Source organism: Falco cherrug, chromosome 16, assembly GCF_023634085.1.
Source record: "Falco cherrug isolate bFalChe1 chromosome 16, bFalChe1.pri, whole genome shotgun sequence".
NCBI lineage: Eukaryota > Metazoa > Chordata > Aves > Falconiformes > Falconidae > Falco > Falco cherrug.
Window position 1 is genome coordinate 2,644,293 of NC_073712.1, and position 22,953 is coordinate 2,667,245.

A 22,953-nucleotide genomic window follows, 5' to 3' on the forward strand; every position below is an offset into this window, starting at 1 on the left:
TGCCAGCTGGGCTGGGACCCTGGGGTCCCGCTCCCCACGCAGGCACCGTCTCTCTTGGCAGCAGCGTGTGGACCCCCCGGCCCAGTCCCCTCTCCCCTCGGCGCGGGGCGCTGGCCTGTGCCCCCACCTTCAGCTGGAGCCGCCTCTGCCTGTGTTGCCAAGCTCGAATGCTGATGAGCCTCTGTTTTAATTTAACTAATGGGCAGTGCCTGCTCATCAGAGCCAGTGGCTGCGGCTCTGGGCCACTGTGGGGGCGCGGGGGCACCAGTCCCCTCGAGTGGCTCTGGCTGGGGCTGCCTGTCACCTCCGGCTGTGTCCCGGCAGCGGCGCGGAGGTGGGGGGACCCGCGGCTGGGGTGGGTGTGGGGTCAGCCCGCGGGGTCCCTGCCCCCGGCTCATCTGTGGGGAGCAAGGGGTGCCTCAGGGTCCCCGTCCCCACGCGAGACCTCACTGACAGGGGACCCACAGTGAGGGCGAACCGGCCGCCACCGCCCCCAGCTCCCGCCGGGCCCCTCACGTCAACCCCATCAGCTTCTTCTTGCTGTTTTGGCCCCAAACCCAGGCGGGTTCTCAGGAGCCCTTTGGGCCTGGGCGGGGGGCGCCACCACCGCCCCCGCCTCCGCCCTGCTCCCCGGTAGGCACCGCAGGGACGGGCTGGGCTGGCGGGTCCCCGCGGTGCCCGGGGCGAGGCGACGGAGGCCAGGTCACCCCGGGCGCGGGGTCCCGACCGCGCGCGCCCCGCGCAGCCCCGCCGCGTGGGGGGGGCGGTCCGTGGGCGGGGCCTCCCGGCGGGGGGCGGGGCTGCGCGGAGCCGCCGCACGCGAGCCCGGAGGGGCCGGGGCTGCCGCAGCGCCGCCGTGTCCCGCACCGCCCGCACCGGCCCGCTCCGCACTGACCCGCTCCTCTCCGCACCGACCCGCTCCTCTCCGCACCGGTCCGCGCCCCGTCTCCGGCCAGTAAGTGCCCGCCCGCGCTCCCGCCGAAGTTTGGCCGCGGTGCCGCAGCGGTGCGGACTCTGCGGGACGGGGCCGCCCGCGCTCCCGCCAGCCCGTCCCGGGGCCGCCGCCGGGGCGCGATGGTCCCCGCGGGGGGGGGGGGGAGCGGGCGCGGCGGCGGCGGCCGGGCTGGCCCGGCTGGAGTGGGGCGGGGGGCGGCGCTGCCCTCGGGTCCCCCTCCCGGGGCGCGGATCCCCGCTCCCCGCCGTGCCCGGCGCTGCCCGCGGGGTGCTGCGCCCCGCAGACCGCTGGGGACAGAGCCCGGTGGGCTGGAGGTGGGTGCCGCCAGCGGTGCGGGGGGCTGCGGAGCTGGCGGGGGGCACGAGGGGTGTGGGACCCTCCCGAGGCCGCCCGGGGTGTGGAGCCGAGCTCGAGCCGCCCGGTCGAAGGTGCTGAGGGATGCTCCGGTCCCGCATCCGTGCGGGGGCCCCTGGGGCTCAGGGGGGGGGGCCGGGGGCGCGGAACTGTGCCCGGTGCAGTGCGGGCAGCGCGCCCCGGCGCTGGAAACCGGTGCGGGCGGCGTGGCTCTGGCCGTGGGCGGCCGCAGGCCCCGCTGCACCGGCAGCTTCTCCGTAGCGGCCTGGCCCGGAGCCAGCTCCAGCCAGTCCCTTCTCCAGGCTGGATTTCCCCTCCGCGGTTGCAGCACCTCCGGGATCCTCCTCCACTTCCCGCGCCCGCTGCGTGCCGTCGGGGTGCGGCGGGGAGGGGGGGCTCGGCCCGGAGCCGGGGGCGTCAGCGCCGGGGTGCCGCAGCCCTGGCACCCCCAGCCGTGCCGGAGTGGCGCCCCGCACCTCGCTGCTCCCCGCAGCCTACTTTCCGAGAGGGGCGGGAGCGATCCCCAGGGAGCTCTGCACATTGCGCAGGGGACAGGCACTATGGCAAGGTGACTGTGGCTCGGGGAGGGGGACACACGCTCTTCTGTGTCACGCATCGCTTCGTGGTCCCCAGCAGTGCCGGCGCCTGTGTGTCCCCCTGCACCGGGCAGGGGCGTGCAGAGCCCCGGCTCAGCGCTCTCCTGTCCTCCCGGTGAGAGCAGCCAGGGCAGCGGGTGCTGTGGGGTGTCACCCGCTGTGGGGTGTCACCCGCTGCGGAGCATCCAGCAGCAAAGCCCCCCTGTGCTGTGGCGGCTACAGGGTGCTGAAGGACTCCCCGCCTGCTCCTCTGCAGCAGCGAAAACTTCAGTCCTGGAGCGGAGGCTCCCATTATTGCGTGCCGAGGTGCTGCTGCAGCTGTGTCACTCCTGTGCACGCCGTACGAAGCGCAGGCACCGGCAGGAGTGTCTCCTGCCTGCTGCATTATTCCTCGCTAGTGCAGAGCCTTGGCTGCGCTGCCGGGGGCTGCTGGAGCCCCGGGGCACCCCTGGGGCAGCCGATGCTCGGTGGCTTTGCTGCGCTCGGGTGCTTTTGGCTGCGGGGTCTTGGTGGGAGGGAGTGCGGCTCGTGGTGGTCCGTATGTTGTGGGAGCACGGGGCACCGGGGAGGTGATGCACCCAAGGTCATTGAGGCCAGCAGTGGCAGCGGGACGTTGCCTGTCTTGCTTGGGAAGAGCACAATGCAGCAAAACACCCCACTGACCCCCCCAAATCCCAAAGCCCTCTTGGAGCAGTGCTCTGTCCCCTTCTTGCATCTGGGTGAAGTGCAGAAATGGGTCTGACCTTGCCCGATCACCCGACGCCGAGCCCGGCTCTTGCAACCTCCTGTGGTGAGCACTAGCGCCCTGTTTGCTGGGAGCTGGCCTGGAGCCCCAGTGCCCCGATTCTGCAGGGCAAGGACACGTCCCTTGCTGCCCGTTAGCCTGGTGACAGCAGAGCAGTGAGCCAGGATCGGCTGTGCTGCATTGCCACCGGCAGCCCTGGCTCTGCACCCCTCTGCCACACAGCGCCTGGCACCGCCCGGAGTCACGGGAGAAGGGAGTACATATGAATATATACATATATACCCTTCTATATACCTATATGTATATATCCTTATATATATGGTTAGGGATGGGAGGCTGCAAATTAGCTGTCTTTCTACCGGCGGGTTGTCCGCACGAAGCCGTGCCCGCTGTGTGCGGTGGGACAGCGCAGTGGTAGTGCTTGCTGCTGGCTGCTCCCAGGGGAGCTGCCTCCTGTTCCATGAGCCCCGGGACCATCACTGGGCTTGAGCTAAAGGCCACCGAAGCGAGCCGGGACTCCTGCTCACACCCTGAGGGATGGGAGCAGGCCCTTCCTCCAGCTCCCGGTAGTTCTGGCAAAGCCCCAGCTCTGGGAGCCGGATGACTGCAGCTCCTAATTATGACTTGAGTTTCTCCTTCTCCGGGCTGCGCAGGAGAGCCGCGAGCTGGCAGCCGTGATGTCCTCCGGCAGGATCGATGCCCGAAGCCTGGAGTTGGACCCAGTGCCTGCTGGGTTTCCAATCTATTGCTTTTTTCCCTAAGCCCCTGGCAGTGCAGCTCAGCGCTGTCCCTGGCTGTGCTCCTCCTCAGCCCGGTAGCCACCGGCACTTTGCCTGTGCCAATATCTAGAGCTGCCAGTAAGTGCAGTCTGGCAAAATGCTTTTGCCCTTGGCTGCGGTCGGCTTTTCCCTCCTCAGTGAAAGCCCGGCTGCCCTCGGCTCAGCTCTCACCAGAGCCCGTGTTCCCCAAAGTGCTCTTTGATTATTAGCCCTAATAATTGTGTTATCACATTGACTGAAGTGTTTCAGATGCCAAAGCTAATTTTGCTCTTCATGCTTTCCTTCATCAGTAATGGGATTTTGATAACATCACGCGTCCAAAAGTATTGGATAAACTCGACATAATTCCCCATTTATTAATTAAACTGTAAATTAGGCAGCGTGCAGCTGGAATCCGAGATGCCCTGTACCAGTGTCATCCTGCGGTGGGGATGGTGCTGGCCCCGTGCTGGCCCCGGCCGGTCCCTGCCAGCCCTGGGATGTGGGATCCCAGTGCCCTCCCCTGAGCTCGGGGGCTGCCACATCCTGGTGGGGCTGCCTGCGCCGTTGCTCCCTGTGTGCTGGAAGTCAAGAGATGTTTCATCTGCTCTGGTGCCCAGAGGAGGAGTCGTGGTGCCCCTGGATTACGCTGCCAGCTGGACAGTGGGATGGGGGGCTGGCAAAGCTCCCTGTCACCCCAGGGTGGCTCTGCTGGTGCTGCAGCCCCCACGCCAGGACTTGGGGAGGGAGGAACTGCAGCTGGCTCCAGCAGTGTGTGTGGCAGTCCTAGGCTACGCCAAATTGCTGCTGTCTGGACCCACATCCCACTCTCCCGGCATGGGCAAGCGTCTGGCTGCACCAAATCCATCACTGCTGCTGCCGGCAGCTGGGCACCTGCATCCCCACCTGCCTGGCCGGGGCTCCTGGTGCCATTGGGGCATCCTTCATGTCGCGCATCTTAAGGAAAGCTGGTGTGTTTTAATTTATCTGGGCTGTTTTTTTCTCTCAGGCTCTTCCCAGCCCTGCAAGGGCCCAGAAGATCTGGGCGCTGGGCTGGCACGTCCCAAAGGGATAGGGGGAAGCCGGGAGCAAAGCAGATGCTTGACGTATGAGGTGCTGGGGGCAGACGTGGTGCTGTGCTTGGGTGCATCCAACCCCTAAACCCACGCTGAGCTGGAGTTGGCCTGGGGCGATTCTCCAGCTGCTGTGGGGCTTGGGGAGCTGCTCTAGGGCTGGGCTGAAGCCACAGGATGGGTGGGTGGGTGTCTGCGGGCAGCAGGGATGCCGAGATACGAGATACACCGGCGGTCAGCAGAGCTGATCTGGCAGCGACACCGTGGTAGTGCTGGTGTGGGGCGAGGTGTCCACATTGCCTGTGAATCCGCTGTGGTGCCTCACACAGAAGCGATTCTGCCAAAACTGCGCCGGGACCAGCCTCCAAACTGCTCAGCAATGTTGTGGTGTGGGGGGAGGGACATCTCCTGCCTGCTCCTGCGGGACACCGTGTCCCCAGGGACACGCTGGTACCGAGTGCTGCTGGGACCGGGGATCCCCAAAGCAGCACCGCGGCTCCTGTCGGCCTTCAGTGGAGGATTCAAGAGGGAAAACAACCCCAAATTTCAGTGCTGTGCATGGATTTACAAGCAGGTGGATGCCCTGCAGTGCTCTGGTGCTGCCTCGCTCTGCTCCCGGGAGAGTTAGGAGGTTTTCCCCTGGACCCAAAGCTGAGCGGGAGCTGGGTTAGTGCCTGGGGTGAAAGCAAAACCCACGTGCGAGCCTGCGCCGCTGCCAGCAGCCTGGTGCAGCCGCTGCCTGGTGCCGCAACGAGCTGCGGTGCAGCTGTGCCAGGCTCAGCTGCTGGGTTGTGCTGCGTGAGAGCCTGACCGAGACCCTCCCCATCGGGTGGCCCTGGCCGGGGGGCACCCTTGGAAGGGATGGTGGGTGCTGGGCACCGGGAGCCAGGGTGCTTTGCAGCTCCTCAGGCAGCTGGGGTCTCTGTGTTATTTTGGGAGGTAAACAGCCTTCCCAGGACACCGGTGAGCAGCTCCTCTGTGCAGCCCTGGAAGTGTGCGCTGTGTCTCTTGTGCCCCCGAAACACCTGGAGCAATGTAGGGACACAGCTCGGAGGGGCCGGGGAGCAGCAGTGCCCCTGCTGTGCCCACGGTGTACGGAGGGGCTGTGCCCATCACCCAGGCTGGTCTCCTGGCTCTCACGGTGGCTTTTCCCATCTGCACAGGGTTTATTCATGGGAGTCAGTTCCTGGTGTCCTGGCCTTGGTGGTGCTCCATGCTGCAATTAAATCCCCCTGGGCTGGTGTTGATGCTGCATCCTCACCGATGCCACCGTTGTCATGCCTCTGCCGTCACCTTTCTCACCCCAAATGCCACCAGGGTGGGTGGCCCCAGAGGACGCAGGGCTGTACTCTGCCTCCAGGGCTCTCTGCTTCAGAGCTGGGCAAACAGCCACCAGCATCACTCTGGAGGCAGCCAGTCCCTGGGACCTGAGCCCTGGCTGGCAGAGTGAGGGAGGTGCTGAAGGGTGAGCATTGCTGAGGACTCCCTGGGGCTGGACAACCATTTTTTTCTGGATTTCTAACACCAGCCCATCACCTCTTCATGCTTGGCTGGGTGCTTTGGAGATCTCGGTGGGGGCTGCAGCCCGACAGGCACGTGGAGCTTCACCCCTGGAAATGGTGCCTCGTGGCTCTCTGCTCATTTGGTCCACATTTGTTTATCTTGGGAGCAGTGCAGGGTGTGCGCTCCCCTTCCATCTCAAATCAATCTGCCTTGTCTCAGCTCTCTCCTGGAGCGGCTTTTGGCTCTTCCCCATGAGCTTGTCTGGCTTCTTTTTTCTCCTCCCATATTGATGAAGAGCCATCACCGTTGCACAGGACCATCGCCAGGGAATGCTGGCAGCAGGGCAGCATTGCAGGCAGAGCAGTGCTGACCCGGGTGGGCAGGATTCGGCCGTGTGGTGCCTTCGAAGTGCCAGGACAGCTCAGCCCATCACCATCTGTTGCCCTATTTAGCTGTGCTGGTCTCACCGGCGGAGCAAGGCGCGGCTGCTGCAGCATTGCTGGCGCTGGGGAGCAGGCTGGGTGCCAGCAGCGCCCGTCCCCTTTCTTGGGAGACCTTCTTGGCCGTTTGCAGCTCTGCGCACCGAGGGTGGGCTGTGGGTACTGGCTGTGTTTGGGTGAGCCTGGCAGGTCGCCGGGTCGGCTGCGGCAGCTGGTGCCGTATGGGATGCTCTGGTGTCCTTGGGGACGGCTGCATCCACACAGCTCAGGGGACTGTGAACTCCAGGATTATCAGATGCCTTTTCTGTGGGTGCCGCGGTGGCATACGCCAAAACCCTCAGAGTGAAAGGCTGATGGTGAGCGATGCCTGCAGTCCCCGTGGGTAGGAAGGACGTGGGTGGCCCATCACCTCCTTGGCAGGGGACTGTGCTTGTGCCACCACACCGGGGCTGGAGAGGCCGCGGGCTGCTCCTGGCACGCCCGGGGGGAGGGGGACCCTGACCTGTGCCGGTGCCCAGCTCCGGGGCTGTACGAGCAGGTACCTCCGCGTGATCTCTCGTTTTGCTTCCCAGCTGACCAGCAAGGTGGCTGCCTTCTGTGGGGTCTCCAAAGCATTTCAGCAGTGCCAGACGAAGGTGGAGAGCTGAGCGCCATAGTGGGAAGCGGGGAGAAGGTGCTCGCCGTCCCCTTTGCTGCTGGCACCGAAGTGCCGGTTGGCTCGGTGGGGAACGGCTGCTGCAGCACCTGCCCCGGCTCCTGCGGGAGCCCTGGCACCAGCCCCCGTTTCAGCTTCCTTGCGTCCTCCCACTGCTGCTGGGGCAGCAGCAGCGCTGGAGGTGAGGGTGGTTGGGGCCTGACCCCTCTGGGAAAGGTGGGCCTGGGGAAACCAGCACCCATGGGTGCCAAGCTCTGAGTACCCAGCTGTGGGCCCCATCTCCGCTGAAGCAAGCGCAGGCATTACGTGCTGTCACTCACCTCTTCCCCTGCTTCACCTCGGTGCTGTCCTGATTTTAGAGACAAAGGCACTGAGCATCCCTGAACTGCCTGGCCTGGCACCCTGATGCTGGTGGGTGCCAGTGGCCGTCCCCATGCAGGGAGGCGTCCCCAGGTAGGGACAAACCTGGTGGCTCCATGAGCAGCCCCAGGTGGGTGCAATGTTTTGGGATGGGCACCCACCAGCTCAGAGAGAGACCCCGAGACCTGGCAGGATGCTTGGTTGCGTGATGCTGCTGTGGGGGGAGATGCTCGGGAGCTGAGCAGGGAGGGCAGGATGGGATCGCCCCCATCCCAGCTCGTTGCATGCCCAGCACCATGGATGCACTGGCCTTAGCTGTCCAGCTGGTGCAGCTGGACTGGTGGGAGCCGCAGCAGCGCTCGGCACAGCCTTCCAGCAGCAGGAGCTGGTGGTTTTGCCTTGGGAGCATCAGAAGCCATTAATCTGGTATCCGAATGATGAATGAAGGCTACCTTTAAGACTGCATTTAACTATGAGACGTCTCTTGGTTTTGCTGTAAATAATACAGCTGCTGTGACATGAGAGCAGCTCCTCTATCAACGGCAGGTGCCAGCCTCTAAAACTGCCAGTCCTTGCATTTATTTTTTAATTTCTTATTTACAAGATCTCCCCTGTGAGTCAGGGCCCAGGTCCCCATCCTCAAGGCTTTGTGATGAGGGACCTGGATCCCGGCACCTGGGGCAGTGAGGTAGAAGCTCCTCAGGGGGTCCCTGTCCCTGCCCATACTTGCAGTGTCTGTCCCCTGTGCCTCCAGCTCAGGGTGAGGGTGGGGACCTGGATGTGACCCTGTGGCCGAGTGGGGCTGCAGGGACATGCGGGGAATATGCTCACCACTGCCCAGGCAGCTCATCACATTTTCACAGGAACCATGTAACGCTCCGGCATGGTCCCCCTCCATCCCACCCCGCCAAATTACTCGTCTCCCGGGGAAGGGCCTGCAGTCAGGACTGCCAAGTACATCATTATTTTTAATTAGACAAGCTAGGTGCTGGCTGGTGATGACAGGCAGTGAGCAGAGCATTTCTCGCAGGGAGGGTGCGGGACGGCACTGGTCCCATGCAGGGATGGTGAGCAGCACCGTAGGTCCCGGCAGGCACTGGCAGCTGTGTCACCATGGCAGCTGTGTCACTAGCACTGGCAGCGGCAGGCTAGCAGGGTCCTGGCACAGCTGTGAGGAATGGTGCAGTTCACCCCTGCACAGGGGCAGCTCAGCTTGTGGGGTTTCTCTTTGAAGGTGCTGCTGCCCTGTGCTGCACTTTGGTTTCCCCCAGTGGCAGGCAGCGATGCACCATTCGGGGCTGCAAGGGGCTCGGGGGGTCTGGCCAACAGTGCCTGCTCGGATGGGGGGACCCGTGGGGTGTCTCTCTGCATGGGTGATGTCTTGGCAGGTCGTGTCCCGTGATGCCACTTGCTGCTACTGGAGCATCCACGCTCCACCAACCCCCATCACCGGTGCTGCTGCCGGCTCCCCTTCCCCAACCTGGTATAAATATCCTTCCGAGGCTGGAGGAGCAGAAACTCCTCTCGCCCTCGGCAGTGTAAATCAGGAGGGAGGTGTGGGCGGCAAGGGGGTCCCGGGGGGAAACTGGTCCCCAAGCCCTGGGAGCTGCTGCGCCAGCCTGGGGTGCTGCTGACGGGGGTCTGCTCAGGCGCCGCTAATGCAGCGATTACAGATTTGTGCCGGGGCTGAGGAAGAAGAATGGGGCCAAGGTTTGCTGGGCTGGGGTGTTGTGACCTTCTCTGCACTGGGCTTCTGCAGTATACCCCTCCCCAGATCCCCCTCCTCCCTGATGCCTCCAACTCCCTGTGCCACCTCACATCCCTTGTCAGAAATTTTCTGTTAGTTAAATGACCATTAGAAGCCAAGTCATGTTTTTGCCTTAATTAGACTCTCCTATCTCACTCCTGTGAGCTGAAACTTTGGCCCAGCATGGATGCGATGGTCCCAAAATGATGGGAGTGTTGAGGGGTCTGCTTGTCTGAAAGGCATCGTGCCAGCAGGTCTGGCAGAGATGGGGTCTCCCCCACTGGCCCTTGTGCTGCTGCCCTCGGGACCAAGACAGCTGCTGGCGTCAGGATCTGGCTGGGGCACTGCCCGATACCTCAGCTCTACCCTGAAATCCCAGCTTGCGCCCAGTAGCATCACAGGGATGTGTCGGCACACACTGGGGAGGGAAGGGGCTCCCCTTTGGGACCACTTTGGGGTTTTCATTATCCAAGCCCAAGCGCTGGCATGGGGCGATGCATGTTTTGGGGTCAGCTCCCAAAGCTGACATTCGTGGACGGCTGGGGGTCCCCACGTCTCCATCCTCATGGGACAACTTAGAGCCCATCGGCTTAACAGCCGCTGCAGCCCTGGCTTTGCCATCCTGTAAAGGAGCAATAACTCATTTCTGCGGGCCCATGACAGCAGCAGCCCTTCGTTAGTTAACGAGCTTCCCGCTGAGATTGGGGTCTTCCCAGGACAAGCTAGCACCCAGCACCCTGGGCTGGGAGAGCTGGGGGTCGACCTCCCCCTTACCTGCCTGCCCACAGCTCAACCCAGTGCTCCAGCAGCGGCTGCCAGCACTAATTGCTGCCTCAGCCTCATTAATCTTGATTTGTTGCCGCTTTCTGCCCTCCATCATCACAGTGGGCTTCGCCTCCCCAGAGGGGAGAGCTTTCGGCTGCCAAAGCCGCTCCCGCAGAGGAGCTGGGGGGGCTTCCAGGAGATGTCCCGTCCCCCCCCGCCAGGATCGTCCACCCTCCCCAGCAGTGCTGTGCTCGCCTGGGCACTGCTGTGGCCAGGGACATCTCGGGCCACCAGTTTGTCCCCAGATCCCCTTCCTGGGTCTGGTCCTTCCCGCAACACCTTGGCTGATGAGGGCAGGAGTGCAGGGGTGGGGGGCTGGAGGAGGGGGTCCCCAGGACCCTGGGTGGGCAATCGTGGAGGTGAAATACTTCTTTTTTTTTTTTTTTAATAGAATCACAGAACAGTTGGGGATGGGAGGGACCTTAAGGACCATCCAGTCCCACCCCCTGCCATGGGCAGGGACACCTGCCACCAGCCCAGGCTGCTCCCAGCCCCGTCCAGCCTGGCCTTGACCTCCCAGGGATGGGGCACACACAGCTGCTCTGGGCACCCTGTGCCAGCGTCCCGCCTCCCTCACAGTGAGGAATTTATCCATAATACCTTATCTAAATCTATCCTCTGCAAATACTGTAAACCTTGCTGTTTTCCTGTTTGCATAACCCAGTGGGGATGATTTGCTGGTGGACAAAGACCTCTGTTGCTTGTCCACACACCTTGCTTCTCCCTGCATGGTCCCCCAAAACCCCCATCCCCTATAAACTCCCCTCTCCACTCACCTCCTGCCCTGCCCCGCCGATGGGTGCGGGGGTGGAGGAGCCTCTGCCGGGGGCAGGGGGTACCCGCAATGCTCTGCCGAAGGGACCATCAGTGGGGAACCCCCAAATCCCCCTTTTTTTGGCTTGTGGGATGTGGTAGGTGCTGCATTAGCCAAGGGGGGCTCTGGGGTGGAGCTTTTTGCAGGTGGAGTGGTGGATGAAAGGCTTGTGAAAGGGATTTTTCTGCTCAAAACTGCTTTTCCCAATATGGGAAACGTCCCCGGGATGGAGGAAGACGGGATTGCCAGCACCAGCCTGGGATTTCCACCCCGCCAGACCTCAGGGCACTGCTGGCAAACAAAACCCAGCCAGCTTTGTGCGAACGGGAAAGGGGGGCTCATCCCTCTGGAGCCAGCTCCCCCTCGGGTGTAAATCAGCAGAGGCCCCACAAGGGCAGTGGAGCCAGAGGGGTTTACACCAGCAAGGAGCTAAGCCCCGACCCCGACGGGGCTTGTTTTGGGCTCAGTGCGGATTGTGAGCGGTTGGGGAGGGGGTCAGGGTAGGATTTTGGTGGTGATGGGGGGTGAGCCTGGAGTGGTGTTTGCTGGATACGGGGGCTATGCTGAGATGGGACCTGGTGGCTCCTTCTAGGCCAGATGTTTGCAGCTGCTGGGCCACCAGCTGAGGGGCAATGCATTGGGGGATAGATACAGGGTAATGCGCTGCCGAGTGCAGAGGGGATGTGTTAGGGGGTCTGGGGGTGATGGGTTGGAGGTTCAGGGTAATGCACTGAGGGTGCGGGGTCACACCCTGGGAGTCCAGAGCAAGGTGGTGCAGGATAATGTACAGGGAGTCAGGGGGTGGCACCTGGGGAGCTGTGGGGACAACGCGCTGCAGGGGCTGTGTAATGTGGGTGTGTGGGTGATGTGCTGGGGGGGTGTCCTCCCCACCAGCTGGCATGTGGGGTCTCCTGGGTGAAGCCCACCCTGCGCAGCTCCGTGGGGAGCTCCTGGCTGTTTTGAAGGATGTGGGGTGGGTCCTACCATACCCATCAGCTTTCCCTGAGGGGTGCTGCTCCCCAGGGAGGCGCTGGGGGGTCCCCGGGGGTTAGCAGCAGGAGGGGGCCCCTTCCCAGCCAGCACACTCTGCTTCCCAGCCAGTATTTATTAATGATGCCTTAACCCACGCTTGTTCTGGGGCCAGGGACTGATAGAAATGGTTATTTATAACCCTCTTTATTTATTTATGTCCTTAAGACACTGGGGTCCTGGCGGAGGGGTGGTGGGGGGCAGCTCCAAAGCAGCTGGGGGATAAAGAGGAGACTTCCAGCCCTGGAGGAATGGCAGCGACTGTCCTCGGTGGGGGCAGCTGAGCGGGGTTTGAGGGTGCAGGGGGGACAGCAGCGGGGGGAGCTCCCTTCCCACCTCCAGCCGGGATGGATCCAGCAGCCACCCCAGCCCCTCACCAGTGGCTGCCGCAACTTGCAAAAAGGAAGGGGGGAGAAAAAAAAGAAAGATTGGAAAAAAGAAAAAAAAAAAAACAACCAACCACGGCATGCAGAGCCCAAGCAGGACTGCATTGCAGTGCTGCCAGCCGAGGCCCCTGTGCCACACGGCCACCCTGACCCCCTCCCAGCAGCACCAGGGTGACCTGGCCCTGTGCTGGGCAGGGGCAGGGGGCTGGGACATGGGCAGGGTGCTGGGACAGGCCTTTCTGCCTGGGAACCTGCCCTGTGGGGCAGGGGGTGGCTTCGCACCCACAGCCGAGGGGCTGGGCTGCCCAGCTTGTACCAGCACTGTGCGTGACGGGGGACCTGGGATGTGACCAGGGACACCCAGTGAGGTAGCGTCAGAGTGGAGATGGGGATGGCAGGTGAGGGGATGTGCCCAAGGACACACTGCCCCACAGCGTGCCCTCCTGCCCCACACGCAGCACCTTGGCTGCCCCCAGGCTGCCCCCATGGCACTGCCCCCCATCTGCCCCAAGGCACCCCACACCCTGCGCAGTCCAGCCGCCATGCAGGACGGGGAGCAAAGCTTGGCCCCTCACTTGGGGGGCAAGTTCTGCCCTCCCTCCCCTGCCCCCATATCAGAGACTGCGGGGTCCCAGGTGGCTCTAGGGTACCCAGTCAGGGGGCAGAGGGCAGCAACAGGGTCAAGCCTCTCCCGTGCCTCAGTTTCCCCCAGCTCCAGCTCTGCCGGCACTCAGTGAGCACCGCAGAGTGGGAGAGCACAGGCTGCTGGGGCAGGTGACTGAGCAATTAGTGATGCTGATTAGCTTGCCCTGTTCAAAAATAGCCATCACAGTGAGGTCTGATGCTGCTTGCAGTCCCCCGACCCTGGGCGGCAGCTCAAAGCCCCCAGGTAGCCCCCCAGCAGCATTTCCCCTGGCTGAGTGCCTGCAGCACAGCTCACACCCCCGCAGCTCGTTCTGCTGCGGCCCCCCTGCCACCCGGGGCTCCCCCGCCTGCTGGGAGGGTTTTCCTTATTGCGTTAGAAATTATTTCCAGAAATCAATCAGCAGCTGCTCGCGGCAGCAGTGTGTGTGTGTGTGAACCCATGGCCTCAGCGTCCCTGCGGCGTGCAGGGGTTTGCATGGTAGATACATGTTAAATGTGCTCATGCCCGCATGCACGGGTGTTCCACGTGTTAAGCACCCGCGGGCACACGTGACTCGTGAGCAGCTGTGCACACACGTGCATGCCGTCATGCAGAGGATGTGTGTGCAAACATGTCTATATGCAGGCTCCCACACAGGCTGCAGGCAGTGGCACACACACCTTTGCATACACGCACACCCATGCACAACAGTGCTTGCAGAGTCACGCGAGTGCTGCTTGCGTGCACAAGTGCTTGCACCCTGACACATCTGAGCAAGTATGCTCGTACAGGTGTGTGGCCATGTGCACACAACTGTCAGCACTTGCACACAGATGCTTGCATGCTGCACAAGCACCTGTGTAAATGTGCATGCTGTTATACATGCTTGTATAAGCCATGCATGAGCACTTGTGCGTGTGCACAGACATGCAGACACATCCTGTGCACATCTGCAGACATGCATGCACCCCCCATGCACTAGCACTTGCAAACGTGTCCCCACACCTACAGCCTTGCGCACGCACACTGCACAAGCATTTGCGTCCCTCCCCATGCACAAACACTTGCACGCGTATGCACACACAGGCTGAAGCACATGGCACGCTGCAGGTGCCGAGCCCCCCCACGCTTCTCGCTGTGCCCCTGCCCAGCTGCCCCCTCCCCAGGGAATGCAGCTCTGTGGGCCGTGGCGTTGCGTGCAGCAGGATGTGAGCAGCATTGCAATCGCAGCCTGTGCCTCGCTGTGCTGCAGCAGAGCGCTGCAGCAGGGCTGCCGCAGCCCCAGGCCTGCGGCACGGGGACCCCCTGCACCCCAGAGGGCGGCGCTGAGCTTGGTGCCCAAGGATGTGGGTGCTGGAGGGGGGGTGGCTCGGCTGGGTGCCCCCATTGGGTGCTGCTCACTCTGTACTGCACATCTGGGTGCAGGATGGGTGCCACCAGCTGCATTGCAGCCAGGTGCTCCCCTGGGGTCCTCCCACCCCGCAGCACTGCACGCCTCGCTGACACCCTTGCTTTGCACACCCTGTCCTTTCTGTGCACTCATGGGAACTTTTGGGGTGTCAGTGGCCTGGACCCCCTGCTCTGTGTCTGTGGGGGCTGGACAGAGCCAGGACTGAACCTGCCCCAGACCTGGGGTGCAGGATGCAGCACCTGGGGGGCAGGAGAGGGACATCACCCTGTTCAGCTCCTGGGTGCCATCGCCTGGGGCTGGGGGCAGGCAGCAGCATCCCATGCTGTGGGCGCTCAGCCCTGCCCGGCCTTTTTCTCCTTCCCAAACCTGGCTGCCTGCAGAGCTCGCCCGGCCCTGCTTTGGCGGAGATTGCTGTTTGCACAGAAATACAGGTCAGGTCAGGGAGCCAGTGTTGCAATAAACCTGCTGCCTCACCTGCATCTAGCTGGAAAGTGTCCAGAGTGCCCCAGGCAGCATCTGCTTGCCTCGCCTGCCTGCAGCTTTCCGGCAGCTTTGCTTTGCTCCTGGTAAACCCCAGCTGGTGTGGGGTGTGATGGGGAAAAACCCCTCGTACTGTTTTGCTTACAGGAAAAGCCCTGCTTGGAAATGCTCCGGCCACCCTGAGCCAGGTAAAAACTCCCATCCAAGCAACTGTGAAATCGTAACAGGGCTGTGGAGAGCTGCTGGCCACGTGGCAAGCAGGGGACAGCATCCTGTCCCCATCTCTGTCACTCCTTAAAAACGGGCTCCACAGCAACCTCTTCTTCCCAGCAGGCTGGCTTGCAGGGACACCTGCAGCTCCCAGTGCTGCCTGGCCCTTGGGTTGCTGAGAAGCTGGCACCAATGGTGACTCCAGCAAACAGGTGAAAAAATGAAAGGAGGCTGGGTGTCCCCTGCCACTGGACAGCTTTGGGGAGCCCTTGTAGTTCTCTGCATTAAATCACCCTCAGAGGGGTTAAATACAGCAGCTCCTGATTCACCTTGGAGCAGGATGTGGTGGCTCTGGGGCATCTCCAGCATCTTGCTCCAGCCCCCCAGTGCCATCTGCCACCGAGTTAGAGGGAGCTGGCCGTGTGATGCTGATTCTGGTGTTTGCAGCAGTTGCAGCCACTCTGTGGGGCATGAAGGTGGCAATGTCCAAGGTCCAAGGGGAGGAAGATGAGCTGGTAGAGTGTGGAGAGCATCTTAGATGTGCAGCGTGTTTGGAGGACTTTGTGCAGAGCAGGTCCAAGCAAGCTGACCTCCACCGACTTCTAAAATGGATAAATCCACAGGAGGAGCTGGTGAACATGGTCTGTGCAGTTCTCAGAGCTGCAGGCTGAGGAGGAGGAATGCACCTGAGATCCAGGACCTTGGCGGCTGCATCCTTTGAACTGCCATGCAGCTGCAGGAAGGGCAGGAGCAGCCAGCCCCAGGGGACAATGCTCTGGGTGAGAAGGCTTCACCGAGCTGGGAGAACAGATGCAGGAGACGGAGTCCCCCATGCCAGAGCTCACACGACCCCAGAAACTCCTTCCTCGATTATCTGCAATCCCACTTGGCTGTTTGCTTCCCCCACTGGCTAGCCTTTTATTCTCCTTAAACCTACCGGCACGATTAATTCCCTCCGTTTCTTGCTCTCTCCTTTGCAAGCTGCCTTCTGTGGGGGTTAGAGGGGCACTGCAGGGCTGGAGCTGGGTCCCGGCTGGCGCTGGGTTGGGGGGCAGTTTGCACCAGGTTTGCTTGCAGGAGTGAATGCCACGTTTGCAAGACTGTCGGGGGTGGGTGTCCCCATTCTTGGGGGGTGCTGCAGACCCTGCTGGGCTGGGGTGGAGGGCGCTAAGCATGGCGGGCTGTGCTGCAGCCCTGGCAGTGAGCTGAGCACCTTGCCCGGGTCCCATCGGTGAGTGGGCTGCCCGAGGGAGCTGGGCTCTGCGGGGTCAGGAGGTGGACAGGAGCCTCAAGACACCCAGGACATGGTATGTGTGACATGGTGAAAGGGCTGACCCTTTGACGTGCACGCTGAGCCCTCCATGGCTGTGTGGAGCCAGCACTTCCCTGCTTTCACCCATCCTCAAAATGTGCCCTGCAAGAGCTCCCTGGGGCTGGAAGAAGAGCAGCGTGTCGCTCCTCTCCTTGGAAGCTCTTCCCAGAGCTGGGAGAGTTTGTCCTGAGGGTCCCACAGCAGCTCTGGGGCCCTGCACAAAGCGAGGGCTGGCAGCTGCCCTGTGCTGGGTCTGCAGGTGCCCCAGGCCTGGGAAAAGGAGGCAGGGAAGGGCTGGCTTCGTCCAAATGAACCTTGCTCATCTCTCCTGGTGATGGAAACCTCTCTTCCCTCATCCCATGGGGGCTCACTGGGCGAAGCCCCCCCCCCCCCCAGCAGTGTCCTCTATGTCTCTGGGAGGCTGCTCTGCGCTGGCACCAGCATTGCTGCAACCCTGGGTGATGCTCCTGGTGGCTTTGGAATTGTCACAGGCCAGGAAACTTGGGGGTCAGCTGGGCTTCCCATCCCTTGTGAGGGAATCCGAGTGTCTGGTCTCTCATAACCCAGTGGTCTGTGCACGTCTGCAGAAGATCAGTTGCCCTGCTGTAGCTCTGCTGCCACTGCAGATGTTGTCCTCAGTGCAGATGGCTGCTCAGGGACACAGCCTGGGCATGGGGAGGAGAGGGGGCAGCAGGGACCTGTGTGACCATGGAGGTGACGTTGTGTTTCAGGGAGCCTCTGACCCACCATGACGTTCAAGCAAGCGTCCATGATGGCCCCGGAGGCCACAGCCACCACGATGCCCATGACCACGATGGAGAACTCCACCGAGGCTGCAGGGCCGGGTGAGAGCAAGGAGGACATGTTCACCAAGCTGAGGGACAAGTTCATGAATGAGCTCAACAAGATCCCCTGTGAGTAGCTGCCTCCTTTTCCAGGTGTTACCCTCCTCATGACCCCACCACCGCTCTGGTCCCAGTGCAGCATGTGGGATGAGGTGGTGGGGTGGCTGGGGCTGGGGGGAGCTGCTGGGCTGACCGTGGCTTTTGCTTGCAGTGCCACCCTGGGCCCTCATCGCCATCGCGGTGGTAGCTGGACTCCTCATCCTCACCTGCTGCTTCTGCATCTGCAAGAAGTGCTGCTGCAAGAAGAAGAAGAACAAGAAGGAGAAAGGCAAAGGCATGAAGAATGCCATGAACATGAAGGACATGAAGTCAGGCAACCAGGTGATGTCCTTGATGTTGTCCTGCACTTGTAGAACGATCCCTCTGGTTGAGTTATGAACAGTGTTGGGGCACTCATAGCTCAGGTAGCAGAGAGGGATGGAGCCACCAGGATCTTGGGATGGGACAGTGCAAAGACGAACCTGGACCTGAGGCAGCAGCACTGTCCTCTTCCAGTGCCTGGATGGGACCAGGTTCAAGCTGGCCTGGACCTGCCAATGCTTCAACTGAACCAGCAAATGTTCATCTGAATCTTGTGTCCCCCTGCCTTCCTCCGAGTTGCCCTCACCTCACTGAGGGGGGAGGACCGCCAGGCCAAAACACCCACCGGTTTGGGGTCCCCAAAAAGCCAGTGCTCAAGAGGCAGGGGCTGGTGCACAGAGCGGAGCTGGGGGTGTCTCCCCATCCTGGGGGGCAGCAGGAAGGAGGCTTTGGTACCAGTGGGCTTGGGGTGATCCCAGCCATTTCAATGGCCCCAGGGCCATTTGGAGGGGGTGGGGGATTTGGGGCATCCATTCCTGCTCTTCAGAGCCATGTGGGCACCACGGGCATGCAGGCAGGGGTGAGTGCTCAGTGGAGATGCTCCAGCGTGTGCCCATCTACACGCCCCCACAGCAGTGGGCGATGTGGGGTGGGATTCCCCAGTGAAGGGTGAGGGCTGCCATCCCCTGGGGCTCGGCAGGGCCACGCAAACCCTGATGCCCCACCTTGCCGTGGGTCCCTTGTTGATGCTCTCTGTAACGTGGCTCTCTTCCCTCCCGGCACTCTCACCATTTGTCCTCCCTGCTGCCCTGTCTGTGTGCGCCCTCTTCGTCCCGGGATGCCCTCCATGGTAGGTGCCACCACGAGCCTTGAGCCTCCTTCTTCATTGTCTGCTTCCAGGGTGGGATGGGAGACCTGGGGACCTGTTGGAGGGGTGATGGAGCCAGGGCTTCCAGCCCATGGACCATGCCTTGAAGAGGCAGGGAAAGGGGTGGCTTTGCTTTAGGAGAATTAGGTTATTTCTCTATTACTAAGCCAATGAAGCCTGGAGATGGCCCTGCTAATCCCTTAGCAGCAGTTATAGTGCTCCCCCAAGCACGGGCTGGGGTGGGGTGTCCCTGCACCCTTTGCAGCAGGTGCTTGGCATGCAGCCACCGCCTGCGAGCACCAGCTTCCCCCCGCTGCAGCTGACCTCCCATCCCGGTGCCCCAAGGCAGCCCCCCCTCGCCATCTGGGCTGGACCAGCACTGGAGGCTCCCTGGCAGCTGCCTGGTCATGGGCAGGACGGTGCCACCCCAGGGCTGCTCCGTCAGTGCTGTATGTCCCCAGCACAGGGATCTCCTTTCTCCTGACAGGGAGAACCCAGGTGTTGGCATGCCAGTAGGATTGGGGTGCCGGAGGTCCCAGTGGTGTGGGGGTGGGGGTGCTGGGCTGTGACCCTGCCACTGAGCTGGACACCTCGGCTGCCGTTGTAGGACATACAGGATGATGATGATGCAGAGATGGGTCTGACAGAGGGGGAAGGTGAGGAGGAGGAGAAGGAGCCGGAGAATCTGGGCAAGTTGCAGTTCTCACTGGACTACGATTTCCAGGCGAACCAGGTGATGAAGGGGCTGGGGCTCGGCTGAGGAGGTGGGAGAGTGGGATTTGCCCAGGGAGGCCATTAGAAAAGAAGTCTTGCTGTTGGACCTGGGTGGCATGGGAGGGAGAGGGGGAGCTGGGTGCTGTGCCATGGGGAGACCTGGCCCCATGTTGGGCTGGAGACGAGCCCTTGGCATCTGCAGCACATAGTGCCTTGCTGAAGCCATCCCTTTCCCTCTCCAGCTGACAGTGGGGATCCTCCAAGCTGCTGAACTGCCGGCTTTGGACATGGGTGGCACCTCGGACCCATACGTCAAGGTGTTCCTGCTCCCTGACAAGAAGAAAAAGTATGAGACCAAAGTGCAGAAGAAGACACTCAACCCTGCCTTCAACGAGACCTTCACCTTCAAGGTGAGCCCTTTCCTACTCACAACATGGGACCTTGTCTCCCATTCCCAACCTTCTGCCTGTGTGTTGACTGCTCGGAGTAGGTGGTCCTGGCATGGGCTCCTCTGAGACCGCTGCCAGCCCAGTTGGTGGCCCCCTTTGTGCAGGTCCCCTACCAGGAGCTGGGCGGGAAGACGCTGGTGATGGCCATCTATGACTTTGATCGCTTCTCCAAACATGACATTATCGGTGAGGTGAAGGTGCCCATGAACACGGTGGACCTGGGCCAGCCCATTGAGGAGTGGCGGGACCTGCAGAGCGGTGAGAAGGAGGAGGTAAGAGTGGGACCAGTGTGAGGCCCTCAGCCAGCTGAAACCCTTGGCTGGAGGGGAGATGTGGGGTGGCCATGGGGTGAGCTCAGGGTGGCAATCACCGTGGGCTCTCACCTGAATTCCATGGACATTCTGGCCATGAGCGCTGGGTGGGCTTTGCCCCTGTTGTTCTCTCATGCGAAAGACTTTCTATAACAAAAATTAAGAGTATAAACTTCTTGAGTGCTGTGCTGGGACTGGCCTGCCCCAGACCCAAGTGATCAAACTCTTGTGCTGGTGCATTGAGTGCCAGCTTCTGCCTGCATCAGAGGGTTGGTGGGGACCTGTATGTGGGACCGTGTCCCAGCACTGCAGTATGATGCACTGGCAAGGCTTTGATACCTGCTCCCTGCTCCGCTTGGCAGCCAGAGAAGCTGGGAGATATCTGCATCTCCCTCCGGTACGTGCCCACAGCCGGGAAACTCACTGTCTGCATCCTGGAGGCCAAGAACCTGAAGAAGATGGATGTCGGTGGCCTCTCAGGTGGGTGTTGGCTCACAGGCATCCTCCTCCTGCCCTGCTGTGGGGCTCTCAGCATCCTTTGTTGGGGAAGGACACCGCAGCCATCGGTCTGGCAGGGCTTGGGGAAGCCCCCTCCAGTGCCTGGGACCTCCTGCATCAGAGGCAGCCCAAGACCTGGCTGGGGGTGAGGGAACATAGGGATGGGATGAGCCCCCTGACCCTTAGGAAGGGACCTTAAGGACCATCCAGTGCCAACCCCCTGCCACAGGCAGGGACACCTGCCACCAGCCCAGGTTGCTCACAGCCCCGTCCAGCCTGGCCTTGAACTTCCAGGGATGGGGCACCCACAGCTGCTCTGGGCAGCCCGTGCCACCACCTCGCCGCCCTCAGAGTGACAAATTGATTCATATCTTTTCTAAATCTACCCTCGTTCAGTTTAAAGCCATTCCCCCTAGTCCCATCAGTACATGCCCTCTCAAGAAGTCCCTCTCCAGCTTTCTTGTAGACCCTTTTAGGTACTGGAAGGATGCAGAAGAGCTGAATCCCTTGGCCAGTTGCTCCCACAGATCATCTCCAGCCCAAATATTTTGGCTTTGGTCTCCATCCACAAACCTCAGACCACCTTTAGTCATGGAGGTCTCCACACCCCATGGTGCACCTCATCTTGGGCTGAGACTTCTCCCGGGGCTGGGCTGATGGTGTCTCCTGGGCACCTCAGCTCTGGCTAATGCACCCTCCCGCCTCCATCAGATCCCTATGTGAAGATCCACCTGCTGCAGAATGGCAAGAGGTTGAAGAAGAAGAAGACCACAGTCAAGAAGAAGACCCTGAACCCCTACTTCAATGAGTCCTTCAGCTTTGAGATCCCCTTTGAGCAAATACAGGTTTGTCCGATGACTTCCCTGGGAGGCAGGCAGGGTGGGGGCAATGGGAAGTCCCACAGCTGCCTGAGCCTATATCCCAGCCTTCCCAGCACCCTGAGCAGCTCCTGCCAAACTCCTGGTCCGGTCACCCGTGAAATATGTTCAGTCCCAGTCTGGGCTGATGCTGATGGCAGCTGGTGCAGGAGCAGAGGTGGGAGGCTGGGCAGCACCCATGGGAGGTGCAACCCCAACCAGGTCATGGCTGGAATGGAGCTTTGCTCTGCCCCTGGTCCTATAGTGGTCACCCCAGGTGTAGTAGGGACCCCCAGTACTCCTAGGGGCATTTTGGACTGTTGGTAGGTGTCTTCTGCTCCTCCATGTCCTGCCCTAGCCCTTGCACATGTCCCTTGCCCCAGCCCCGTCAAGCCCTGTACCCCACAGCTCTTTCCGAGCCCCACAGAAGCCCTTGGTGACCTTTCCCAGGAGGCCACACCAGGATGACCTGGGCCCCTGGTGGCTCTGCAGCCCTGGGCTCCTCAGGGAAGGAAGTGCAGGAAGCTATGGGCACAGAGGGGACCCTGCTCCAAAACAGGCCATGGCAGGGCTCAGCCTTGGGGGATCCCTGGGGTACCCTGCCGAGCCGCCGGGGCTGGGGACAGCATGGAAGCTGTGGGGCAGTCATGGCTGCTGCGCCTTGCTGCCCCTCTAAAGAAGGTTTCCTTCTTTAGAAAGTGCAAGTGGTCATCACGGTGCTGGACTATGACAAGCTCGGGAAGAACGAAGCCATCGGCAAGATCTTCACGGGCTGCAACTCCACGGGCACAGAGCTGCGGCACTGGTCTGACATGCTGGCCAACCCCCGGCGGCCCATCGCCCAGTGGCACTCACTGAAGCCAGAGGAAGAAGTAGATGCAGCTCTCGGGAAAAACAAATAGGAAGATCTGCTGGCCCGCGCGGCACGGCACTGCGGACAGTCGAAGCGACCCAGAGCTACTGATACCTCAGTTACGCAACCTTTGGTTTTGGTTTTTTTGTTCTGTTTTAAGCTGAAATACCCTTTGATGGCTGTGGAAGGGTTTCCAGACAGTCCCAATAGCTTCCAGGGGAAGAGGTTAAAGACATGGATGGTTCTTTTTGTTCTTCAGCATCGCTCGCTCCCTTCTGCTGCATGTCCCATCGCCTCCGCCCGCCATCCCTTCCAGGTGCAAAGCCACCGTCACGCCTGGGACCTTCCCCAGCGGCTGTGTCACCAGCCCGCAGCATCGCTGCTGCCGTCCTCACTGTGGGTTCACGTGGGGAACAATCAAACGTTGCACGGAGGTGGTAACAGCCTGATAGCGCAGGATGACCAGACCCACTGTGCTTGCCTGGGGCATGAGCAGCTGTGTGGGCAGCAAAACGGTGGAGAAGACCCTCTGCAGGAGACCCAGGTGCCTCCCCCTCCTGCTCTGCCTCCCTCCCTCCAGGAAGGGCGAGAGCCGTGGTTTTGGGCCAAGGACGGCCGAGTGTCCCCAGGTTTGGCTTCTCCTGGGGAGAGGCTTGCAGGGAGCACGGAGCCCCACTGCGGATGGCGTGGCAGTGGGGTGCTGAGCCCTTGGGGTTGCAGCCGGAGCTGCGGGGGCAGTCTGAGGACAGGGACCCCCAGGGGGGTCTGCTCTGAGTAGACATGTGGTGGGATGTGCATGCATCTGCAGCATAGTGTGGACCACCACCATGTCTGCCAGGTAGCCCTCATGTCCCCAGAGGCCGGACAAGGACAGCGCCAGGTGATTTGCACGTGTGTCCCACCGTGCTTGGCTGAAACCT

General features: G+C 61.7%; 1 protein-coding gene across 1 annotated transcript; it reads left to right on the plus strand.

Moving 5' to 3' along the window:
• Window positions 1-826: 826 nt before the first annotated feature.
• Window positions 827-22,277, plus strand: SYT2 (synaptotagmin 2). The gene is made up of 9 exons (XM_055728402.1): window positions 827-955; window positions 17,010-17,192; window positions 17,335-17,504; window positions 18,968-19,084; window positions 19,308-19,475; window positions 19,619-19,786; window positions 20,188-20,305; window positions 21,035-21,168; window positions 21,876-22,277. The coding sequence occupies exons 2-9, from the start codon at window positions 17,027-17,029 to the stop codon at window positions 22,080-22,082; spliced, it is 1,248 nt and encodes a 415-aa protein (XP_055584377.1). The 5' UTR covers window positions 827-955; window positions 17,010-17,026; the 3' UTR covers window positions 22,083-22,277.
• The last annotated feature ends 676 nt before the right edge of the window (window positions 22,278-22,953 follow it).

Excerpts from the sequence above, each read along its gene's own strand:
- SYT2 (XM_055728402.1), top strand. The coding sequence starts at position 17,027 with ATGACGTTCAAGCAAGCGTCCATGATGGCCCCGGAGGCCACAGCCACC. Across the intron at positions 17,193-17,334 it reads TGAGCTCAACAAGATCCCCT|TGCCACCCTGGGCCCTCATC; the intron begins GTGAGTAGCTGC and ends TTTTGCTTGCAG. Across the intron at positions 19,085-19,307 it reads ACGATTTCCAGGCGAACCAG|CTGACAGTGGGGATCCTCCA; the intron begins GTGATGAAGGGG and ends TTCCCTCTCCAG.